General features: G+C 40.7%; 1 protein-coding gene across 13 annotated transcripts in view; it reads right to left on the bottom strand.

Annotated features, from left to right (window-relative positions):
- Positions 1 to 24,523, bottom strand: part of SUN1 (Sad1 and UNC84 domain containing 1) — a 33,912-nt gene extending 9,389 nt beyond the window's left edge. For 2 of the 13 annotated variants that reach the window (XM_071760803.1, XM_071760809.1), the window contains exons 1-9: positions 20,154 to 20,271; positions 13,017 to 13,113; positions 6,441 to 6,635; positions 5,948 to 6,138; positions 4,793 to 4,819; positions 4,493 to 4,687; positions 2,787 to 2,909; positions 1,717 to 1,800; positions 1,323 to 1,433 (exon numbers count right to left, since the gene is read on the bottom strand). In XM_071760803.1, the coding sequence (XP_071616904.1) occupies positions 1,323 to 1,433; positions 1,717 to 1,800; positions 2,787 to 2,909; positions 4,493 to 4,687; positions 4,793 to 4,819; positions 5,948 to 6,138; positions 6,441 to 6,635; positions 13,017 to 13,093 (1,003 nt within the window). In that variant the 5' untranslated portion in view covers positions 13,094 to 13,113; positions 20,154 to 20,271. Of the gene's footprint in view, positions 1 to 1,322; positions 1,434 to 1,716; positions 1,801 to 2,786; positions 2,910 to 4,492; positions 4,688 to 4,792; positions 4,820 to 5,947; positions 6,139 to 6,440; positions 6,636 to 13,016; positions 13,114 to 17,585; positions 18,261 to 19,369; positions 19,484 to 19,613; positions 19,694 to 20,153; positions 20,272 to 20,823; positions 21,081 to 24,408 lie in introns of those variants that run through there. The other 11 variants (XM_071760811.1, XM_071760814.1, XM_071760804.1 and 8 more) reach the window with 10 other exon arrangements.
- Positions 24,524 to 25,224: the final 701 nt, after the last annotated feature.

Below are 25,224 nucleotides of genomic sequence, written 5' to 3'. Positions count from 1 at the left end.
AACGGCCTCCATGTTCTGCATAATTTGAAACCATACCTCGCAGTAATCTACAAACTGGGTTCTCCGCTACTTAAAAGCAAAGCAAGACCCTAATAAATAGGGAGCCAAGTAAAACCAAGACAACTTAGAAACACAATTCTCATGTATAAACAGAATAATCAACAGCATCTGTGCAGTTAGAATATCACTTTTTCTAAATAAAAAGTTACATTTTGTAGCATGTTTAGCTAACTAACAATGCCATGCCCAGTGTAACAGAGATTAGCAAAAAAAATTACTACCATAAAAAAGGTCTAAGCACATCACTTTAAAAGCATCTGATTAATTTTAAGTTATAAGACTATTATCTAGGCTTATGTATAGAAGAGGGAACAATTAAAATTTTAAATCCTAGTAAAAGAATTAAATAATGATGGCTACGAAATACTGATAATAGAAAATATTCCCTACTAAAAGTTACAAGCAGTCAATCTTCATTAAACTGAATGTTCCCAAGGATCTTCATGTCAGTTTTGAGTGTCTTAAAAAGAAGAAAACTCATAACAACAAAAAAAGAAACCAATGCACTGTAACAAAATGCTCTAACTTAAAGCCCACTGCAGCCAGCAATTACTATATCAGAGACCAGGACTGTTCGTTCTACAGAGCAAACTACACAATAAACATTTAGAGAAAAATCCTACATTTTTATATTAGCAGACATGTCTGGGTTAATCTGAGGGATTATAGATATACCAACCCAATATTTTGCAAAGCATTTAGGTGACTGAAGTGTCTCAAATCATTTTCCTTTGCTGAATAAAGAGCACTCAACAGATTCTTGATGCCTCTGTCATTCAAGCTAGGGAACGCTCAGCTCACAGGGAAGGTTCTATCCCTATATAAGATTCCTGTAAAAATTGACTAATCACTAGAACAAAAATAAAATGTTAAAAACCCTTTATTCAAATAATCTGCATATCAATACCTCATATCTTGCTTTCATTTAAAGGCAGCTTTTCAACTCTACAGAGACAACACACTTCCCCACAATACAATCAGTTAACCATCTGACTCATTCTTTCTAACATGTAAGGAGTGTGCTGTACCTACACCTTGTTTTCTCAAATAGGTAAGCAGTCTGCCAAGCTTGTACAAAAGCCAGGATCAGAGCAGGAACTCAAATAGGAAAGGTGTTCATTTTCTAGACACTTTGCATTTTTCATCTACTTCGATACATGAAGGTTAAAAAAAACCAAACTAAACCAAAACAAAATGTATTATTAACATTGGGAGATTGCAATGCAAAATAAAAGGAAAAGAAAAAAAATGTCCAAGTCAACCTGCATAAGAAAAGGTGTGCCAAATGGTCCTTGCTACCCTTTGAGCCCATGAGGATTGCATGTGGTCTGTGGTGTATATTTCAAGATGTTTCTTCCCCTTACAGTCATCACCTGTTGGTTGTGGTAACAGTGGATTAATGGAACAAAGATAACTTAAACAACTCTACTTCATAATATCAGTTATCAACAAAAGCAAACTTCAGTGGACTAAAACTTGCTTGAGGAAACACTACAGTGCACCAATCACCATTGGCAACCACCATTCTCCCCCCTACATCTAAGTGGCAAACCAAACATTCACTTTGTAGCTTCCATAAAGTCATGGTGCATCTGACATTACAACAACCTGGTGTACAGCCCAAGGCTAAGAGACAACATCAAGCATTATACTTACATATTGACTCCTCACTGACCCCCAGGTGGCTATCTTCTCTATAAAACTCCTTAACATTCATGCTTCCACAGTAATCTGAGTGAGCTGCAACACATTCAAAAAAACCAAACGTGGAATGTGACTCAAGTTCAAAGCCTTTCCCATATGCACATTTTAGCTATCACATATGCAGAATTTAGCTCAACTGGCCTGGTTCACTATTAAAGCCACATTACAGGAAATATGAGAAGTTATCACAGAAGAAGCCTACTCTGTATGCAATATTTTTTTGCCTTCTTTAAATAACAGAGGGCCTTTTCATTCAAAAAAAGTTTTTCTGCTTCTTTTCATATGGCAAAGTTAGTAAAAAAGCCTTTAGGTAACAGCTCATCAAATGAAGAGTCCCTGTTCCCACCATTCTGTCAAACCAGCCAAAGATTACACCCTTGTGCTGCCTACCAGAGATCTTAAAAGACTGAGGAGAGAGCATTAGCAAGTTACAAGACACTGAGGCAGAGAGAATAGAAGAAAGTTTTAGTCACACATGAAAAACAGTAACCTTCTGCCTGAGGCAATTTAACTTCAGTTGTAGATCACGTTATCATAGAAGAGAAAGCACCAGAGAATTGAACTTGTCAGGGAAAACAAGATGTGCAGAGTATTGCAGAGTGATGATGTCAGTTTTAGTTTTGCAAGACAGATCTCATCAAGCTTTAAGGTTTAAGGACAAGAGAGCCCAGACCTAAAGACATTGAAAAGTTAGAATTTGTCACTTAGTATATCACATAAGTTTAAAAAAAAAAAATTAAGTTACTTAATCTCAACATTTCCTTCTACAACTTCCTAGTAAAAATCAGCATGAGAATCTTAACTGTAACAGATCTCACACATGTGAATCCTAAAAGTTCAAAAACAGGGGCAAGGTATGAAAAGAGTAGCACCACTGAGATAGAAAAGGGAGAGACAGGAGTCAGCCAGAAGACTAGAAAAAAAAACAAACTAGTGCCAAAGATGGAGGCTGTAAGAAGAAGAAACCCAATACACACACTCTGGCTTTGTGTGGAGACCAAGGATGACAACTGAAAAGGTACCTTTAAATTCATAACCCAGCTTCAGCCAAACCATTTGAAATAGTTGCACTAATAGTGATGCAAATGATGTTGCAGCATTTTTGACCAATCGCAGAATCTTACTCATGTAGAAATAGGTTCCTCCTAGTGAAAAAAGAACAGTGCAAATACAAATTATTCACCTACAGGAAAATTTATTTCTATTCTCTGGTGATCATTGGCTTGGGGAAGAGTGAGGATGAAGTGTGAGAAGCCTTGGTTTAGCCAGGTGTATGAACCTTCAATAAGTGTGGTTTGAAAAGTCTGGATGCAGTAGTTATTACAGCAAAGCTCTTTTAAGAATTACACATCTGAGGGAAAATGCCTTCAAGACAGATGTATTGCTTCAGCAAGAGTACATTTTCTTTGTGAGAATTAAGAACTCTACATAGCTATTAATGCCTTGCTTAGAAAATTCAAGGACGACTTAATTATGTGAGACCCATTTTCTGGGTCTCAGCTACCAAGAGAAAAACTAAATCCCTATTTTGGATTTGAAAAAGCAAGAACTTTTCCTCTTCTCTGTCTTTCCACTGGAAGAAGTTAATGCAGTGGTCTGCATCAAATGCTAAAGATACTCACTGCTTCAGAGCCATGGAACAAAGCTGCACCCATCCATACTGCTGCTTTCCCAGCCAGATTCCAAAAAGCTGCCATGATTTTGTGCCCCTTCCCCCATACTCCTCAAGTTTAACAGAAACTAAATCAACCAAAGTTCAAAGGGATGTACACAGATGAGTTCCTTGCAAAATGCTCCTGTATGAACAGAAACCCAGGAGCACAAGAAACAGTTCTTGGATAATGTCAGTGTTCATTCATTATGCCAACAGAATTTCTACCTATGCTACATGTTTAAAAAATATATTTGACTCAAAGCATTTGAAGTTGCACCTTATTTCACTCAAGAATAACACCGAAAGAAGCCTAAAATTGGTTCTTTTCTAATTCAAGGTCACTCAAGAAATCCTGATAACTGAGGACTACCAACAATCAAGAAATTCAAGATGGTATGCAAGAGACAGACACAGGCAAGGCACTGAGGACAACCATCCATACAAGAGATTGCCTTGGAAAGGCAGAACCTTGTTCACAGCAGTCTATTTGGAATCTGTTTTTCCCTTTGCAGTTCAATTTTTAAGTAGTTAAGCTTTACCTTCAAAAAACATTCTAATAAGCTGCAAGATTAAGTGAGGAGAAAAAAAGGGAAAAAGAAACTCTCTCTCAAACATTTCTTGGGCAAGGGAAGCACTGCAAAGTAGCAATTCTGCTCAGTCTTGAAAGCTCCTATAAGAAAAAAAAGAAACTAGATTGTACAGAAAAAGTTGATCTGGAAGCCCTGATCAAAACCCTCAAATAGAGACATATAGATCCAATACCAAATTAGGAGCTTCTTATGAGAACTGCTCATTGGAACAAACCATTGTGTTCTAAATCAGTTTGGAAATAACTTAAGATGCCACAACATTTTAATTTTGAAATTGTTAAATTCCTACAGCAGTACTGGGGGAAAAAGAAAAAAGAAAAAAGGCTGATGATTTTGTATCAGAAGTTGACAGTTTCAACTGATATAGAAAAAGGTATTCATATAAGCTCATCTCTGGCATTCAGTTATTGGTAAATTCAGCAGGGCAGGAAAAGTACTCAAGTAACACTGCTATCCAGATAAAACACATGAAAAAATAACTTACTAGATGCATGTTTCTGGCCCCTATCCCTAGAATAAATTCTGGAAGATGGCACATGAGAAGCTGAGTATGCTGTGAGCACCTCCTTCCGTTCAGAAAGCATGCTGCAGTCACTGCATGTGTAGCCATTGATCACTGAGCTCTGGGTTTCTCCTGTTGATACATCTCCATTTGCCTGCATCAGGGTAGTATCACTTCCTAGAAAACCAAAAGTAAGACATTCAGTGCACTGACATCAGTTTTGAGGTCACTAGTTACCATAAACTAGAATGCATGTGGAAGGAAAAAAGAAAGTGTATTTACCTTTAGGGTCACTTTCATCATCAAGACCTTCAAAAGGAGAAAAAAAAATAATTGGTTCCAAATATAAAGTAGCCCTGTAATCAGCTACAGTGTCAGACATTAACTCAGATTGAAAGTTCCACTAATTTTAAGACTGCAAAGAAAAGCTACTTTATGATTAATATTTACCATATATTGCAGTTCACCACATGAACAGTTCCACATATTCAGACATTAACATAGCAGGGTAACAGTTATTGATAGGCATTCTATCTCAGAAGCAGCAGACAAAATAATATCAATGACAACTACACCTTTTCTTAGCTCCCATGTGACATTAAAGCAGCTAATTACAAGCTTATGCTGTTTCTGTTGCTTGGTAACTACTTTGGTACTACTGTATTTTAAGATCCTGTGTTAAGAGCCACATAATCTAAAGTTTAGAATATGTTCTACTAAGACTGAAACAATTCTTTACATTAGGACCCTGGGAAGCTCACAAGCATACTGACTAGAAGCAGTCTAGACTGGGAGGTATACTAAGTTGCTGGTGATCTCCTACACAAAACTTAAAGTAGACAATACTCTATATAATTAACTCCCATATTTACCTCTTTAATGAAAAAGCTGGCTCCAGGAAAACATATTTGCATTTTCTTGTGAAAAAAACAATCCAACCAGCAACACACAAAACCCTCTAGGGAAATCCTGAAGTGTCACTAATTTGAAACTTTCAGATTAAGGTATGTTAAGTTAAAACACACTTCTGCCTATAAACAAAAAAGAAAATGCTTTTCCTTTGACTTTTTGAAGCCAAGTTACGTGTTTACCTTTCTGGGAATACTGCACTCTGCACCTACTTTGAAGAAACTAATGACATCAGATAATTACATCTACACAATTTGTGGTGTTCCATTGCAAAATTTTAGATGTTTGCCTGGCATATTAACTTGACTGTGCCATATGTTCTGATGTTGACTATACCAGTAAGTCAGGTTTAAAGTAGGCAGGTAGCAAGCAGACATCTACAGCAAAACAATCCGTATGTGCACACATTTGAGAGCAGGATGGAAAAAACGGTTGGGGAAAAGAGGGAAAATGTGGAGACATGTTTATACACACCAAACCATAAGCAATTTTCACAGTCTGGTATGAGCAACAGCAATGATTCCCTACCCCAGAAATGATCAACTTCTGTTTGCTCTTGAATCAAAGACTCATCCAATACAGTGGACACCATTGATGCATCACTGGCATGGCTATTGAAACTGCTTTGGCTAAAAATGGAAGAGCTGGATAGATTTTTCCTTGGTGCATGTCTTACACTGCCAGCCTGTTTATTCACACTTCTGCGTTGTTTCACCGTCCTAGGAAACAAAGCAAGGACAAATGTGAATCATTATTGCATTTTCATTTTAAATAAAAAAAAAAACCAACCCAAATCTAACAGCCACAATATTTTAACACTGTCATGACCAGACAGATCAAATCAGATTTAAAAGAAGCATCCATACTTCTGCAAAGACCTCACTGCAAACCTAAACCACACACTGAACATGAGGTATGGCAGTAAACACAGAGAACAAAACAATAGATAACCTCTGCTTGTATTATCACGTTCGAAGTCCAAACCAATAAACTAACTTGTGATGATAAAAAAAATGCTTACTTTGAAGACTGATCTCTGAAGGATATGTTTCCAGTGTAAGAGCTGTCACGAAGGATATCATTTCCTGCATCATCTGATTTCCCAAGGCCTGCAGCAGCTAACCGTAAACTACGCCGTGACATTCTCGGTGAATCAAATACTGGATCTATTTTGTTTTCAGTCTCAAAATCCAAAGCAGATGAAGAGTAACTTGAACTGCAGCAAAGTAAGAAGAGCAAAAGTTAGCAGAGTTTAAGAGAAAATTCCCCTAGTAACAATCAAGCTAGTCTAAGCTTCCATTAAAAGCAGTTTATCTGGAGATACGGAGCAATTCCCGTGTCACATATACCAAATAAATTACAAGTATGTAAATATTTAAGGTTCCCTTAAGCAATTCATATTACAAGTTTAAAAACTGAAAAGCAAATCACAGAGACAGCCACCATGCTAACAATGTCTGAAGTTAAGCCAGAGCAAGTATCTGTTACACAACCTCAGATGTATAGTTCTTTTGGGACCAATTTGAGAGAGGAAACCAGTAATGACAGTTTCTTCACCACACCTAGCAGCAAATTAAAAAATCATGATGCATACTAAGTTGCAAGGTTAAGATTCATTTACAGTCAAAGTTTGTTGTGTGGTTTTTATTGTTATTTTACTTTTTGTTTGCCAATTCCTTGTTCTGAGAATTGAAGATTAGTAGTACATTTCCAACCCCCACTGGGTAGGAACTTCCCCCTTGAAGCTACTTGAAGTCTTCCCCTACTTTAGCTACATTCATTTAACTCCCATCACTTTTTTAAAAAGTGTTTTAAAAAATATTTCTTAAATAAAATCATTAGAAATATTTATCTCCAAACAAAATTGTTTAGCATTTTTTTTTCCTCTGGCTTATCCTACAGAGGCAAGTTTACACGTAGACAAGCTTCACATCATTACCCTAGAAACTCTACTCCATGCTTTTACACTTGATTCTCTCAGAACCTCCATGAAAACTTAAAATGAAGGCAAAGCAGCAACACAAGGCAAACACAAACAGATTAAACAGGAGTCAGTAAGAAATAAGTTGATTAAAACAGACGTTTAACCTAAAGCAGAATACTCATAGTTACAATCGAAGGAAACATTGTTATGCAACTGAGCAGAGCTGCTTGTTACAGGGCATTGCCAGGAAGAGGCCGGGTTCTGAAGTCACTCAGCAGTGTGACCCAAACCTCTAAACCCTGAGTGCCCGGGGACTTTACAGCACCAGGCCCCTCCTGTGCTAGAGGGATACACAGAGCTGTAACAAGGGTTACTTCAATATTCCTGGGGTTTTCGTTGGTTTTGTGTATGGTTTTCATTTATATGGGGTTGGTTTCGTTTGTTTTTAAACGAAAAGCTGAGCAAGGACTCCTTAAAAGCAGCTTCTTCTCCCAAAAATTCTGAACAAGAATACAAGCAAGCAAATCAGGTCTGAATGAGCAGATTCTACTGTGCAATCTGTATTCCAAATGGAAGCTTTCCCTTTAATAAAATACACATAAACAGCTACTATAAAATCTACCTGAAAAAAAATTGATTGAAACCTTTTTCTTACACAACCATTGAGGACTCTAGAGTATTACTAAGTGATAGGATACATTTTGTAGAATAACAAATATTTTGTGTGGAAAATATCTTTAAAATCATTAAATCTAACTGTTAACCCAGCATTGCCAAGTCCACCACTAAGCCATATCCCTAAGCACCACATCTAAATATCTTTAAATACCTCAAGGGATGGGGACTCAACCACTTTCCTGGGCAGCCTGCTCCACAGCCTGACAACCCTTTTGTTAAATTTTTTCCTAATAACCTATCCAAACATCACCAGTTGAAATTTAAGGCAATTTCTTTCTGTGCTATCACTTGCTACTTGGAAGGAAACACTGACATCCACCTTGCTACATCCTTTCAGGCAGTTGTAGAGAGCAGCGGTTTCCCCTCAGCCTCCTTTTACGGCACTGCCATACCAGTGGGCTGCCAATTCTGACAAAGTGGGTGCTTTGGAAGCAAGTTTCTTGATTGCTCCAGAATGCAAAGTAAAGCATGTAAGAGGACACTGTGTCAGAGTCCATGAACTCCATTTTTTCCAGCTAAAAAACCCTTAACCCAGACAATGCACTAAAGGAAAGCATTTAGTTGCTCCAGCAGCAAATGGGCAATTAATCCACAGGACCAGACCAGAGGCTGTACAAAATAACTACTTTGATCACCGAGGTGCACAGATCTGATGGCAGCTCTTCAGCACCATCTGCTTGATCTTAGTGGTCTGCCCTGCAAACGCTGCCACATGCAGTGCCACCCTGTGCAAGGCAGAGGTCTGAGCACGGCTTAAGACAAGCTCAGCATACATTAATATATACGTGATGCTTACAAACCCTTGCAGATATTTGGGTGGAAAGGGGAGAGGTTACTGGGGCCAAACCTGCCTCCTCCTGTGAAAGTAGATTTAGTCTACATTTGGTTAGGTACAAGAGGGTATCATTTTTACAGTTTTCAATGTTACTGTTTAAACAGCTTGCATTCTGACAGATGTGAAATGCAAACATAGGTTAAATACGGCTCCTCTTGTTCATTCTGAAAGAGTCACAGCAGCAATACTTTGAGTCCCTCCCTAAACAGTTGTTTCAGAACTGGGTTTTGCTATTTAAACTTGCCACTATGCATTTGCTTTTCCCCATCTTCACCCAATGTTTCTTACAGATACTCAATTCACAAGAACACAAAGTACACGGGACAAGCTGACAGCTGTGACCAGCCTCAATTTGTTTCTGTTTATGAACACTTGCTGTTACTGAGTAACTCAATGAGCATTTGTATCAGTTTGTGTTGAATACTTAGCTTGGAATTGGGCTCTACTACCTAAAGAGAAAGAAAAAAATCATGGAATCTTTTACTCTTTAAATTAAAAGAGAGCTTCTCTCTTGCTTATGCATGATAATAATTCTTTTTGCATTGCAAGTGAAGAGAACCATCTGTCCTCTGTCGGCAGGACAGAAAGCTCCTCACTTGCCATCTCCATTCCCACACTTTGCAAAGCATCCCTTTGCTCTTCTGCAGAAAAGACTACAGTAAAAAAAAAAACCAGAAACCCAACCCTGCCTTTCCTTTCCCAGGACAGAAATGAACCTGTACATTGACAGTAGCTCTATCCAATACATATGACTAGCAAAACAACCATTAAAGATGGGATGCCCTTAGCTTACACTCCTAGAAAACACACACGAGCAGCACAACTCTGGTTCCTTCTCCCCACACAGAGCTCCCATGGCTGCTGGCAGATCTGCTGCTGTATCTGGCCTTGCACTTCCAGCTCCCTACCTATTCCCTTGATACCTCCTTCACATGAGCTTCTACAGAATAAAAGTGTCATAAACCTCAGTGGGTTAATTTTCAAGTTTATTTATAAGTGGAAAGAGAACAAGGTCTGCCATTTATAGCACACCTATAGCTCTGTTTGGAAGACCTTAAGTGTCATTTATTTTATAAGTTATTCCTTGGAATGAAATGGGCAGCAATGTTCTTGATTATTCAAGATAATAGATAAATGCAACACATTTGGATATATATAGCTAACCAGACATCTAACACAAATGCAGGCATATAATATGTATATAACAAAGGACATTATGCAACGATTTCATGGAAATTTAGATTCTAGCTTAGTGCTCTGACACAGAAAAAAACAACGAAACAGAAAAAAAACCCCACAAAAACAAACAAACAAAAAAACCCAAAACAAAACAACCCCAAAATAAAAAGCCACAAAAAACCACAAATAAAACCAAATCCTTATATATTTAATCCTTATTTCTGAAGAAAAAGCAATGTTAGAGGTACCCAAATTGACAAAAACAACAAAAATCAAAAGCTGATAGCAACTGAAGGGGAAAAAAAAAAAAATTCAGCCTGAGGAGGAGGGTGCAAATTATATGTTGACAAGTAGGCGAGATTCACAAGTTTGACTTGCATTTTGAGTAGGATAAAGGTTATTTAGCTATATTAGTTTAATGCTTTTCTGGTTTGGGCTGGAGGAGTAAAAGCATAAAGCAGAAGCACTACAAATGCTTATGAACACACAGTAGTCCCAGTGTATATTAATATAAATTCTATTAATAGATCATAACCAGCTCTATTAATAGCTCTGTGGTAACCTCAGTGTAGTTCTTTCTGCAGTGCTACACGCACAAGCCTTTAAATAAACTTTAAGTAAACTCAGCCTGAATTGTCTATGAGAGAACAACCCGGATCAGAATGTAAGCAAAAAAATACAGGCTGGGGGTAGAGGAGAAGGACTGAACTTTAGCATGAAAATACTTGACTAGCAACTCTTCCTAGCTCACCCTTCCCTCAGATTCTTCAAATATTGCTTGACCCGAGGTAGGAAGAGCTACACCAATAACAGATGGCATTCTGCACAGATTCAGCAAGCACACACACAGCAAGAGTCTGCTCAAAACTGTAGCTCAGTCTCTTGACATACTGAAAGCAGGCAGAGTACCAAGTAGCTTTCCTCCATTATTTTAATATTTGGGGCTTCAACAGGATTTTTCAAGAGGAAATTTTAAAAGTGTTTGCTAATCCTTCCTTTCTAGACAAAGAATCACGATGAATTATTTTCAACCTTGTTTAACTACGGTTCCTTAAGTTATTAAACTTCACCTTCTCCAGCTCTACCCATTTCTGAGCCCATATATCTCACGTTTTAACACAGAAAAATGGGAGGCTGAAAAGTTTCAAGGCATCTAAGCCCTCTCCTTCTGCAACAGCCTCTTCACAAGATCTGTTTTGCAAAATGACCACCTTTGTTTCTGTAGGAAGTCACACACTCCAATTGTCTTCTACACAAAACCCAAAGTCACAATGAACTCCACTCCAGATCCCACACAGCATTTCTCATTCTGCTGCTTCCTTTCCTGGCAGCTTCATCTTTGCTACTGTAGCATTCCTGATTGCTTCAGTGAGAAACAAAACTCCATTGCAAAAACATCTCAGAAGGGCAAGTTAAAAGTAAGTTTAAATGAGCCATTGAACTCAGTTTGCTAATACTCCTGGAAATACACAACACAAAAAAAGCAGACAAAAATTTCTCTTCATTTCTTAAGCTAATACCAAGACCTGTGAGAGAGGTTTGTTGCTGTGGAAAAGATTGCATAGTAGAACATCCTAGCATCATTTCAGACAAATATAACAATGAAGGAAAATCAAATTGGATGACAACAAGCACAGAGACATAAAAATCGCTGTCTACACAGCCTGAGGAATCCAAGTCTACTTTCATTGCTCACAACAGGGGGAAGCTTTGGAAGTTTTTACTTTTTACAGAGGATAAGACTTCAGCCAAGTCTCTAAAGTAAATTTTAGGCATAAAATCCACTTAGTAACATAATAGTGAATGTGCTTGCTGATATAAGGCACATACCATCATTCATTGTCCAGAATCCCTTTTCTTGAAATTACTAAACCCACTTGTATTTAATCGACATTTTTTTAAAGATTCAGGAAAGTTGCAATTTGATTGATGAAAAATAAACACATTCACAATTTTCAATATTGTTGACATCAGGCTACAGCAAAGAAACCCACCATGATCACACAAACTGGTGACACTACAGCTTTAGAGTACACAAAAGCAAGAACATTGTTAGTGACATCTTAATTCTACAGTTTTGCCAACTTATGTTTGTTTGGCAAGCAGTCGAGTATCCTCCAACCTAAATACTGCATTTCAGTACACATTAAAAACAATGATTTACAGACACAGGATTAAAAAAGCTCTCTTGTACTGTATCTTAGCAAGCAAATTATTTTTTTTAAAGTATTAGCTAAAACTGATAAACAGGTTCACAAACACATACTAGCTTCAAAATACATCTACTAACTCAGCCACAGGGCAAGCTACATACATTAAATCAGCAATCACAATCTGCTCTATTAATAGTCAAACCTCAAATAAACATCACAACATTCATTTTTAATCCATAATGCAAAAACTAACAAACAGACCACAGTTACATTTAGAAAACTGAAGCAGCTTAAGGAAACTAGTCTAGTAATGGTGAGTTTAATAAAAAGGTGCAAGGAAAAACAAGTTCATAAGAATACATATTTTAGTCACACAAGCAGTTTTGCTAAAAGTAAATAAACAAACAAAATCAAACAAAACCCCAAGCAATCGGTATGGGACTTCCAGCCAAGTGCTTCTAGATCAGTGTTTTTAAGTGGAAATGGAGCCAAGTTGCAAAAGAGAACACACACACAGGTTACAAAACATACCAGAATACATCTAAGAATTTTGATGACGTGTTTGTAGCAATAAAACAGCAATTGTAACTAGGTGGAGCTGGTTATCCCTAGCAACTAATAAACACTGAGTCGTTAGCTCAGTCATCGACCTGTTAGTTCAACATGTATTCTTTCCTCCATTTAGGACACAGAAGTTATTTTTAAAACAAACCAGAAGAAGCATTTTTCTTCAAAGCCATCAGCTACTTACCATGAAAGCTAAACCCTCCAGAATTAACAACATTCAGAGAACATGCAGTTTCTCTACAAGAAGAAAAGAGTTCTCACCTGAGTGCATATGTATAGCCAGTGTTCTCTGGCAGACACTGGGGAGGGGTGTACGTGTGTAGACGTGAAAAGTCCATGTTGACTGTTTCAAATCATACTGTAAAAGGTGAAAATAAAGTATTGCAATGACTTAAAATTATGCAAAGCCAATGTACAAGCCCTTGCATTGTTCAGCCTGTTATAAAGTATTGAAATAATGAAAAAAGATACTGTTAGCAGAAATATGGAGCTCTCAGTATTTCAACAGTATTGCTAAATATCCCTGCACAAAGCTCAGTGTATTTCTGACCACAACTTTCTTTATGATACTCTATTTTCAGCAATTTCCGAGTTCTTTGGAACACTACTGCAATATGAGCCAAGCTCTTATCACAACTACACCACAACTTTTACAGGAATTAAGTTAAGCTACCATCCCCAAAAGCAAAGCATAAAAATTCCAAGAACTACATAACCATGCTTTCACATCACTTTAAGTTTGGCTTTGAAAGCTCACTGAGCAAAGCACCAGCTGTTCTGTACACCAACAAAGTGTAACAGGTGAAATCTGAGAAAGTTTTTACATATAGTCAAATCATTCTAATCTAATCTACAACCTTCAAACATCAGCCACTAAGTAGCAAGGGAGTTTCACTTCATTTCACAAACTCTATTTCGTATTGGATTTTTTATTTCTTCTCCTAAAAACACTGAATCCACACCCTAGCAGAGGAGCCAACTGCAAAATGACTCATAGCCAGAATTAAGTATATTTTCCAGAGTGCCATTCACTCAAACAAAACAAAAACCAACCCTAACAAAAAACCCAACCCACACTTGTAAAACCTTCCATGGGGTCTTTCAAAAGGTATAATAAATTTAGGAAGAAAATAAAAACTGTTGTCCTACCCTCCAGCACTTCATGGGTATATTTGTGGCATTATGTATGATTTCACATTTAAGTTCAAAATACTTTCAAAAAAACATAAGCCCTTCTCAATTTTATTTGCTACAAGTTTTGCTTTTCTAGAACAGATTTGTTGATAGTAGGTTACTCATGGTTAACAAATAGGGATTTGGCTACCATGGATTTGCATGGGTAGCAAAGCAAAATGCTGGCTATTTTCAGATTATCTACACCTCCTGTTTCAGCAGCAGTAAAAGATATTCCAGACAAGTGGGTTGACATGCCCAAAGTAAGGTAAAAATAGCCCTAGCTACATATTAATTCTGACAATCAAAACTTGAAGTATCTCATTTTGGAAATGCACTTTAATAACACTGAAGTAAGAGTTCTCATTTATTTTCACTACATATACACACAAAAGAGACAAAAGCAGAGTCACAGGTATAGGTAACAGCAGCTCCAAAAGAACACAATCTCCAACACATAATATTAAGATGCTCTTAAGTCAGCCCACCTGTAGACTCCAAATTCTGGTGCTAATAAGGCTGGAAGATATTTCCATTACTTCTGAAGAAAGAGCTTCCTTCTAACTTTTAAAAAGCAAAACTTAGAGGCCTAAAACATTCTACCTATTGAATGTAAGCACCTCCCATGAATTTATGGAGTTAATGAAAAATAAGGTCTTGCTTCTGCTATTTACACATATTTATTATTTTTTTAATATTACAGAGAAAGCATTTCCATTAGGTGATCTTACTTCACCTGTCCCAGAGCCATAATGCTTTCACCAGCTTGAATATAAATTATGCTGTTTGTTTAGAGGAAGCTTAAATCAGTAGTGCAGAAGTATTAGCACAGCAGTCTAATTCTCTTGCTAGAATAAGCAGCAAACACTGCCAGAATACACCAGAACTGCTGCCATACCTGAAGAACAAATAAGAGCTCATTTTAGAAACCAGGAAATGGGCACCAGAGTAAGGATTCCCCAGTAAAGAAAGTGAAAATACATTCAATTCCAACATGAGGGATGCTGATAACATCAGCATTTGTTAACAACCGTAAAACAGATTATTGAGGCTCATAACTATTATTAAGGTTGTTCTGTTTAAATTGGCCCATCCCAATAGAAAAATTTTGAAACCATAAGACAGGGACATCTCTGTTTAGTTTCCCCTGGAGCTATCTTGACAGCTTAGCACATGACTTCACCAATAAATCTAGTTTTTAACTGGCCACTGAGTAGCTGGCATCATGCTTCTGACACCCAGCAGGGTTTTCTCATGTGGAAAGGTAGGTTTGTGAAGGAGCTTTCAGTAGATACCCAGCTCCTCCCTGTCTGTGCTACCCATACAACTGGGGCAAAGGCAGACTTTGAAAAAATATTCTCAGCTGCTTTCCTGTTCTTTTAAGTTTTGAAATATATCATGAGGTTTGCACTAGATAAATTAGGTACTGGACAAAGGCACCACTCACTGAAAAGCCTCAAGGGTATTTATATATAGGTCTATTAATAGCTGGTTTCCATATTCATAGCCCTAAGATCTCCAGTAAACACAACAGGTTTGCCACCTCACCACCACATAGTTAGAAATCACTCTTAGAAGACTTAGGGCCTTGGTTTGATTCACTGGTTGTCTGATGCTCTAAAATTATTTTAGTTTCACATGAAAAGCCTTGACCAATTTTTGCAAAGCAACAAGACAGGCTTAACTAACAAACATAATTTGAAAAGAATTAGAAATTACCACACTTTCCAGCTATATAAAATTTACTACTAAACTGCATTTAAAGAAGAAACAAACTTGGTTACTCTTCCAATAGCTTCAGTTATCTATGTCTTCAAAACAGAACTTGCAGAACAAACAATAAACCCACTTTATTTAGAAATATCCTATATGCTTCTTACAGCAGAAATCTAAACTACAGAACAGACTGGAGTGCATGGAAAACAGTAACTCCCTCTAATTTGTTCATGCATTTTTAACAGCACTCCACCTTTCATGCATTAGTAGTTCTTGTTTATGAAACTTTCACATACATCTGGAACAGAAAGAGGCACGCTAATAAAATACTTTTGAAATTAAACCCACAAAACTTGGCAGAGAACCCAAGAGGTAGCCATAGTAGTTGGTTCCAGATTAGAAATCTGCTGGGTACCCAGAAGTGTTTGATTTAGGTACTATGGACCTGTCTGAACTCAGATTCATGTAGCCTTTTAGGATCAGCTTTGCCTCAAGTGTTACTGGGGCCAAACTTGAGGCAGCCTTCCTTGAGGAAGGAAAAAACTTCTCAGTAGCTCATAAACTATTTCTAAGTACTAAGGGATGCATAGTGAAAGAACTCTGTATGTAGCTGCAGTAAACAAAAAAACCACATAAAAAACCCACACAAAAACAAAACCAACCAAACAAACCCCAACACACCCCAAAAAACAACCTCCAAAAATCTAAAGGCCATAAAAAGGAGCACATAGTTAGAATGCAAGTGGACACTTACAACTTAAGTTTCATGTTCCTGCAGAGGAGACAGATGGGTTATTTGCTCTTTTGGGGATGCAGACAACAACAGTCCTCTCATCAGTATTAAAATAACTGAGCAGAGTGGAATGGCAAGAGAAGATACCAATTCTGACTTGGCCAGAACACAAGGAAGCACAGGACTCCTGTAATCAGTGCAGCAGAATTTACCTCTGCACAAAGTCCCTTGGCTGTCTCCTGAGGGTGTGGACTTGAGCACCTGAGTGACATGAGAACACATCACTACCACAGAAGATCCTTCACCTGAAAAATCACTTTCAGAATCAACCAGCCTCAACGAAACCCTACTACAACTGCAGCAAACTTCCTCAGTTTCATGGAAAGTGCTGAGGTGCTGACAGCAGCCTTTAAGGACAGAAGCATCACAAGAGGGGCAGCAGCACCAGATACACTACAAGCACAGGGCAAAGGCAAGGAACCCCATCTTTTTTTCTTTTTTTTTTTTGATACATAAATAGACTTCCACCAACGTACTATCTAACCATTTCCTCATGAATGCCATTTGTGACAAAGGAAGTAGTAAATTGCCATCTCACAAATGGGACTCTGACAGAGCAGAAATATTCAAGAAGTGTGCTAAAGAGTGAGAAATTTTCCAAGAAAGCATGTCTTATTTTCTTACAGGGGGTAAAAAAAAAAATGATGCCTTTCAGGTCTTAGAGATGCTGCTAGTACTATTTTAAGTAGACCTGATTCTATACTTAGCATTTAAAGCAAATCAACTAAGTTTAAGCCATTTTGACTTAAAATACTAATGCTGTAAAAACTAAACAGATTTTAGGGAAAATTATTAGTAATAATGAAACTGGAGTACACAACCCTATCAGTTCCTGAGAGCAAACCATTTTTACTCTTAATTTCATTTTTTCACTCATATTATGAATAACCAATGATAATATTACTTTGTTGCTTTTTTTTCTTTAAAAAGACAAATCCCTAAGCAAAATACTCCACGAGTCATGTTTTCACCTACCCAATTAAATACTTGTTTATACAGGCTGAAAAGCAAGGAGCTCCAAGATAAATCATTATTTTATTAACACACACATTCTTAAAACATTAGTATTTCCTTAAACAATAGCACAATATAAAACAAAACAAAAAAAACCTCAAGTAATAAAATTCACATTTCGTACAAGATGTTACCTCCGAGTGTTAAAGCAAAGGTCCCCAAACACAGGTGTCTAAATGTTACGCTCCTAACGAAACCAAACCATAACAAAAAGCAGGAATACCGCACGCTGCCATTAAGTATCCTTTCAAATGGTTTTTAAAAGAGAGGTTGATAGAAAGCAGCTATACCTTCAGCTCTGATGAAACAACAAGCACATCTGTTCATTGTTTACACACACAGAGCCTGACACACTGCATGGCAGCACACGGAGTCATTTTGTAGGGTCCAGACCGCCTCACAATTCCGGACACACAAAGCCTTCAGCGCACAAGCCTCACCAGGCCTCCGCATTTAGAGCGATTCAGCGCTGTGCTCAAGGCCTCCTCCATCAGCCTCTACACCGGGGGAGTTCGGAGGAGCTCCGGCAGCCGGGCCAGGTCAGGCTGCGGGCTGGCGGAACCGGAGGGGCAGGGCGGGAGGCGCGGCCGGGACCCAGCGCTGCGGGCGGTACCGGCGGAGCGGGGCAGGGAGGGCCGGGGGGGAACAGCGCCCGCGATGAGGGCCCGGGCTCAGGGTTCTGTCCCCGGCGGACAGGACATGCTGTTCCATGCCACACCGCGGGATCCCAAAATGGCTTCCCCGGCCGCAACAAAGCCCGCAGGATCCGGCTGGTCGGACCCAGCCTCCCGGAGCCTCCCTTGTCACTCAGAGGCAGACTTTGAAATGACTGGCCAGGAAGCCCCGGCCAGCCCACGGCTTTAACCCCCGAGGGTCCGGGCAGAACCGGGACCCGGCTCCCGAGACCTCACTGCAAACGCGTGTGTTTTCCTCCTTTCTTGTTATTTGAACTATAAAGCCACGGGCTGAGAACAAAAAGGACGTTTTACTTCAGGCCTCGCCTTCTTAAAAGGCTTTGCTCGCCCAATGAAACAACCTCAGTGTTAAGGATTTAACAATATAAAATCCTAACACCTTGTTCTGTATAACAAACTCCTACACCCGAGTGCCCGAAACGTCCACAAAGCTTAAAATCACCAAGTCACAAGTCAGTCAAGTAGCAGAGATTTAAGGATATATACGTGCAACATTTACTAACATATTAATGTGAAAAGCTTGTCAATAAAGCTCTCCAAGACAAATAACTTACAACAAAAAAGCCTGCAGCTCATTTCCATAAATTAACAGAATTAGAAAATAGTAATATACAAGTGGGAGGGGAAATTAGACACTAATATTTATTTGGAAATTCAACAGAAGCATCGGCTTGTAATAGTTGCAAAGCACCAGGATGAAATTTTCTGTCATTGAAAAATAAAATAATCTACTGAAAACAAGACAGTGGGGTAGAGGAATTGCAAGTACTGCAGAAACACATAACCTGGAATTTGCTAGCTAAAAATTTCCTCTCATATTATAAACAATTTATATATATATATATATATATATATATATATATATATATATATAAATATAGAACAAGGCAAACCAAATACTTTTTCTCTTCAGCAGGCATAAGACCTCTTGCGACTGCCAGAAAACAGGAGGTGCCTCTAGGAGGTTTAATGTTTCAGACACCTGTGTTTACTGAAGAGCAACCAAACGTAAACATCAGGAACCCGGCTCTACCATCTCAAAGCGAGCACAACCTTGAAATACCATATTTTGCAGAAAACCCCTGTTTAACAACACTTTCCCGACAGAAGCAGCTCGCTGACACCTGCTGCCCCGACGTGACAACCCGGGAGCATGTGGACAGGTTTGGCATTACCCACCACACCACGTTACCTTTCCACTAAACCCATCACAACACTTTTACCTTTCCCATAAACTCAGCAGCTGCAGCGAGTGCAGGCAGCACAGCTCACTTATCAATTCCTTCTAAATCAGAGCGGAAAGCTGCAGGTTATAGTTACTCCCGACAAGAAAATGCTTCAAGTGCCAGGCCAAGAAGCACCCGAGCGGGCAGATATCTAGGGCGGAGATTTGTCTCTCGCCTTCCAGTTTAAGAGCGCCCATCCAAATAACTTCAGGCCCTACAGAGAGCTCAGCATTCGACCCACCAACTCCAGCCCGTTCTCCGAGGTCCTCACGCCATGCTGCCTCCCCGGGACTATCGGGCAGGACAGTGTCCGACCCGAGGAGGAAACCGAACCCCCTCCACCCAGAGGATGCAGACCGAAACACAACGCCCTAAGGACTCCCAGGCGGGCGGGCGGGTGCCTGACGCGGCCCTGGCAGCCAAAGCCCGGACTCGCCCGGGACCGGCCCTCACGGCATGAGGCGGAGGCGAGCGGGCCGCGGCGGGAAGGGGTGGCAGCTGCTGCCAGCCTGGGGGTGACGGGTAAACGGGGGACGCTTGGCAGCGCGGCAACAGCCGGAACGGGCTGGCGCCAAGCTGTTTGCCAGCCCCGCCGCTCTGAGGAAGGGCAGGGGAAACGCGGCCTGACCCGTGAGGGAAAGGGGAGAGACCCTCACCCGCTCCTCTCGGAGAATAAGAGGCTCCCCGCCCGCCCGCCCCCACCGCCCTCACAGGGGGCAGCGGGGAGGGCGGGCCGCAAGCACAGGAAGCCGAAGCTACCGGTACCCGGGATGGCGGTTACCTGATGCCGGTGAAGCGAGGGAAGGGCAGAGCGGCCGGTGGTGGCGGCAGCAGCGGCGGCGGCGGCACAGATTGGCCTCGCTCCGCCCGCTTTGCCGAAGGCCGCCGGGAGCCCCCGCCCAGCCCCGCCCCGCTCCTCCGCCCCTCCCCGCCCCGCTCCTCCGCCCCGCCCGCGCGGCGCGTGCCGCCAACGCCCCCCTCTGCGGCCCCGGACCGCCCACTGGGAAGCGGGAACCGGCCCCGCACACCCCTCACACACAGCCCCACACACCCCTCACACACCGCCCGAAACACGGCCCCCACACACCCCTCACACACAGCCCCACACACCCCTCACACACCGCCTGAAACACGGCCCCCACACACCCCTCACACACCGCCCGAAACACGGCCCCCACACACCCCTCACACACCGCCCCTCAGGGACTGACACCCCCACGCTGCCTCTCACACACCGCCCCTCACAGCCCCCTCATCCGTGCCCTTCGTGGGCTCTCCCTCCTCTCCAGCAAGCCCGCCTGCACCGTGACACCGCCTCGGCTCCCCCGGGGCTGCCCTTCTCTGTCTTTTCCCTCCAGGAGCACCACACTTGCTGGCGATCGGAGCCAAGCTGTCCCCTCCAAAAAATGAAGCCATGACTGAGAAATTACTAAAGATATGGGGAGACTTACCTCTGATTACCAATTCTGCCTCTGTTTCTTGGATCCTCATTGACCCTCCCAGTATTTCTGAGCCTCTTTTCCCTGTTTCCTTCCCACTCAGTCTTTTTCGGATTTTCTCTCCCTTTCTCTTGCTGTTCTCCTTCAAGTCTCCCGGTGCTTGCACAACACACTCAGCCACTCAGCGGGGTTTAAGCACTTCAGATCCTGAGCTATACTCAAGTGGGCTTCATCGGTGCCAACACCAGTCCATGGCAACCACTAGAGAACTGCATGGAAAAGAAATGTCACAGGTCTGCTTCCAGGAAAAAAAAAAAATCAAATCATGGTGTGAAACAAGCCCCATTGTTCAAATATTTGGGGAACACATGCAAATATGTTGAATTTCCACTCTGCCTCTGAGTCATGTTTTGTTAAAGCTTTAGTCTCTCCAAACCTACAGTTTTCATGTGGGTATCACAGGGCTGTGCACTGCGGGCAAGGAGGGTTCAAATGGCAGTACACAGGAGAAGAGGGAATGTGCCACTTGAAAAAGGGTAATCAGGCCAAAAATTATTATTTACTTGTGCACACAAGAGAAATGACTCAGCTTGCTGTGAGAGACCGGTTGCTAAATAGTAATTATCAACTAAATAAATACTTGTTTGGTTACAAAAGGGGTAAAAGCAGCTAATCCATCAGAAACAGAAAAAGATCCAAAATAAAGATATTCATGTAAGACATGATGTTGCTGATGTAGCACTGATTTTAGGTAGTTACTATTTATTTAAAAAGCATTTTTCTCTAGCTATGGGAAATTTTTAAGGTGCTGCAGCCAAAGATGAGCTGATCCCAGTGACACTTGGAAGCCAGCACATAATTCAGTAAGACGTGCAGTCCCCCTCTGGCAGATGGCTGAATACTTTGCAGAAGGGTAAATCACCTCACTTTTCTGACCACCCCTTCTCTTCCTGTACTTATTCCACACCTGTTCTCCTTGTCTTTAGAGCAGATAATGTTTAAGAGCTTAAGATAGTCAGGGTAGAATCACTTCTTAGTTTAAACCTCCCTGAAATTCTTTGGTGCTATAAGGCCAGGCCTTCCTGGGGATGTTTCTCCCCTGTTCCCCTGGAGCCCAGCCAGAGATGCTGTACTTTGCTCTGGCAGGACAAGGCATGTTGTGCTCCCTGGGCATTTCTCCAGCTCCCCAGGCTGCTCTGACTTGTCCCATGCAGTTGTTTTTCCATCAGGACCAGGCCAAGAGGCTGGAGGAGGATAGCTTACACTCAGCTTTCCCTCTGTTCCTCTGCTATGAAGAACAGTAGAGCCTTTGGCTTGTAGGATTTAATGGAAACTTGGTCGGATGTCTCAGTTCTGTTAAGCTGGGACATACAGGGAGTTAATTTTTCCACATTTCAGAAGAAACTGCTCTGAGGCAAACAAAAATTCTTTCCAAGTTTTCCAGCATCTAACTGTGTGCTCTGAATGTAAAGTGAGCTCACTTAGCTCTATTTGCTAAGCTGAAGTCAATACGGTCAATAAGCATAAAAATTTATCATAATAATTTTTTTTAGTTTTAACACTGTAGAGGGCAGTCAGAAATTTAGGGGAAAAAAGCTTTCTCAATGGATACCAGCCACAGGGAAACTGCAATATAAGGACAAACTAATCCAAGGTCCACATTTCTCTAGTCCTGCCTCTTCTTGCTTTCCCTTCCTGCTGTCATTTCCACATTATTGCTCTGCTCCCTTCCTAACCCCATTCCCAGTGCACTCCTGAAAATCTGTTCTGCTCTGCATTCTGCTCCTTTCTTACCAAAAGGTACAGCTCCCCACAGCAATTCAAAGGGTGGACTGAATGTGACAGAAATCAGTGTATTAAGTTGCTCCTGGCTGGTAATACTGGGCACAGAATCCTGATGAGCAGCTTGGAGAGAGTGAAACATTGCACTTCCCAGTCCAGAATTCCAGGCTGGGAAGTCCCCAGTGTACAGGGCTGAGGAAGAAGCAGTGCTGTGTGATGGATTGGGTCAGTGAGGGGACCAGATCACTGCTGCAAAGTCTGAAGGTGATGGTGAGGTTGGGGAAGCACTAATTCAAGTCACAGAGGGCTCAGCAGCAGCCTGGGGAGGGATGCAGGGGCTGGGGCACTGTGGCAGCGTGTGGCAGGGATGTGCTGGACAAGGGACATGCTGTGGATTTGTTGCTTGTTGTCAAGAAGTGTGGTGACCTTTATGTGCAAGGCTGAGGGGATGACCATATATATGCATTAGTATGAAAATCATTTAAAATATCTAGAAAGAAATAAAGTTTCTTGTCATCTGCATCACACTTTTTCCTGATGAGTTTCTCTACACCATCATTGCCCTCAGCCAAAGGAGATGGGTGCTCCACAGAGCAATTAGGTAATCAGGTAAAGGGGGCTGCAAAGCACTTCAATTCAATTTTGCCACCAGATCCTGCCATCGTCCTGACTTACAGGGGATTTCAGCCTTTAACAAGAAAAGCTGATTACCTACAAGGCAGGCTGACAGAGCAGCCGTTCTCCTCACAGCTCTCATCTGCTGCTTCCTCTCAGTCCCAGTGTTAGTGAGCTTTCCTGGGGGAGTGATCCCAGTAAATGGACACAAGCCTGTTAACTGTAATTTTTGTTGATCCTTCAGCTGTCTAACAAAGAAGATTTTGTAATTTTTCTTTTTGTCTTTTTAAAACGTGGTTAGAGCTTCACTTTGAAAGGCACAGAGCAGCCCATAATGTATCCACCAGCAACAGCTCTGGTCCACTCTTCTAGCCAAGAGCTGCTCAGCTTCCCCTGCAGAGATCCTAACACAGATTCTGCAAATTAAACAGCAACTTGGCTCCTCTCAAATCAGCAGCTGATTTTCACAGGCCAAGATGTTACTTTACATCTGGATGTCTGTGTTGTGCAGACAAGGGACTTCCCCCGTGTGATATAAAACCTATGCAATAGCCCATCATAACACTACTCTAATCCCTGTATATTGAGCTATAGCTACTGTTGTATAAAAATATAGTAAAGAAAATATTTCATATTTAAATAACATAAATATTATGGTTATGTGATGAGTACAGTTTTACTATATACTACAGTTTTACTATAGCAAAATTACACTATTGTATAGCATTACTATACTATAATAGTTTTTTCCAGTTATAACTGGAAGGTTATTATACTATAATAGCTAAAGTTCAAGATGTAGAGATTAGATTACATTTGCATTCTGATGGGTTATTGTAGTTTATAATAACTTTCTAGTTGTAACAGGAGGGCAGTCTCTGGGGAGCACACTGGGTACAGAAGCAGACAAGGTGCAGCTACAGGGTGGGCTCAGCTGCCACCCTGCACTGCCAGACACCTGGACACAGTGTCTGCAATCTGCCTAGAGCATTCCTGAGGAAATCTGCCTATAAGGACCTGCATGGATTACAAGTTATCTGGGAATATACTTAACCTCCAGTCTCCTAAAAATGCTCTTTTCGGAGTCTAGGTGCCTCATTTGACAGTGGTCTCTCCGTGTTTCATCCATTGATTAAATTTAAGGTAGTCAACAAATATTTAGAATATTGTACACTCAGTTAGGCAAATGCAAGCACTTACCAAAAACTTTGTTTTGCTGAGAATCCAAGTCCCAGGATCCTCCACAGCAGGTCTGCTAGCTCACAAGGACGAAGACAGCAGCACATCTGTTCGTCACAGGAAGGGCAGGGCCAAAGCCTGCTTATCTAAAGAGTCTGAAACTTCAAGATAACAGTTTTGCCCCAGAAATTTTGCCCTTGCTTAAAAATTACGTAATGAATATGAGCCTGAGTAACATTATGCTAGGAATGCAAATAAAATCTAGTACATATAATAGCTGACATAGGAAAACTTTTTATAAATGTATTTCAATTTTGATCCTACTGATTCAGTGAAAGGTTGAAGCTCAGAAAGCTGAACCACAAAGAAAATATCTTTGAAGTCCAGGCTTTTACACCCTTCACAGGAAACTCAATAAGAGCACTTCTTCATGGAGAGATTGGAGAAATTTGGGTTATATAAGTTGGAATATAGTAAACTATAAGCAGGGTCAGCATATTGCTTAAGTCCTATGTCCAGAACAGTTTCTAATAAAAGGACACAGTGGAGGATATCCAGTTTGTCACACACACATAAACAAGATCAGGTTGCTGCTTAAGAGCTTTCTAGAAGGACTATTAGAATATTCAATTAAAAAAGCTCCCCTGGCTCTGAAAACAAAAGCTGGTTTTTTTTGGATGATGCGGAGATTTTTCTTTGGGAGGCATCCCACAATGGACTGTTCTGAGAGATAACAAAATTCTCAACACACACAGAAAAAAAATTCCCAGCTTGCTGCAGATAGCAAGCTTCAGCTCTTACTATTTGTGTAACAGCTTTAGAACATCTTGAAAAACT

Source organism: Heliangelus exortis, chromosome 17 (genome assembly GCF_036169615.1).
Source record: "Heliangelus exortis chromosome 17, bHelExo1.hap1, whole genome shotgun sequence".
NCBI lineage: Eukaryota > Metazoa > Chordata > Aves > Apodiformes > Trochilidae > Heliangelus > Heliangelus exortis.
Note: the sequence above shows the minus strand (reverse complement) of the source record. Positions and strands in the feature narration are given on the sequence as shown.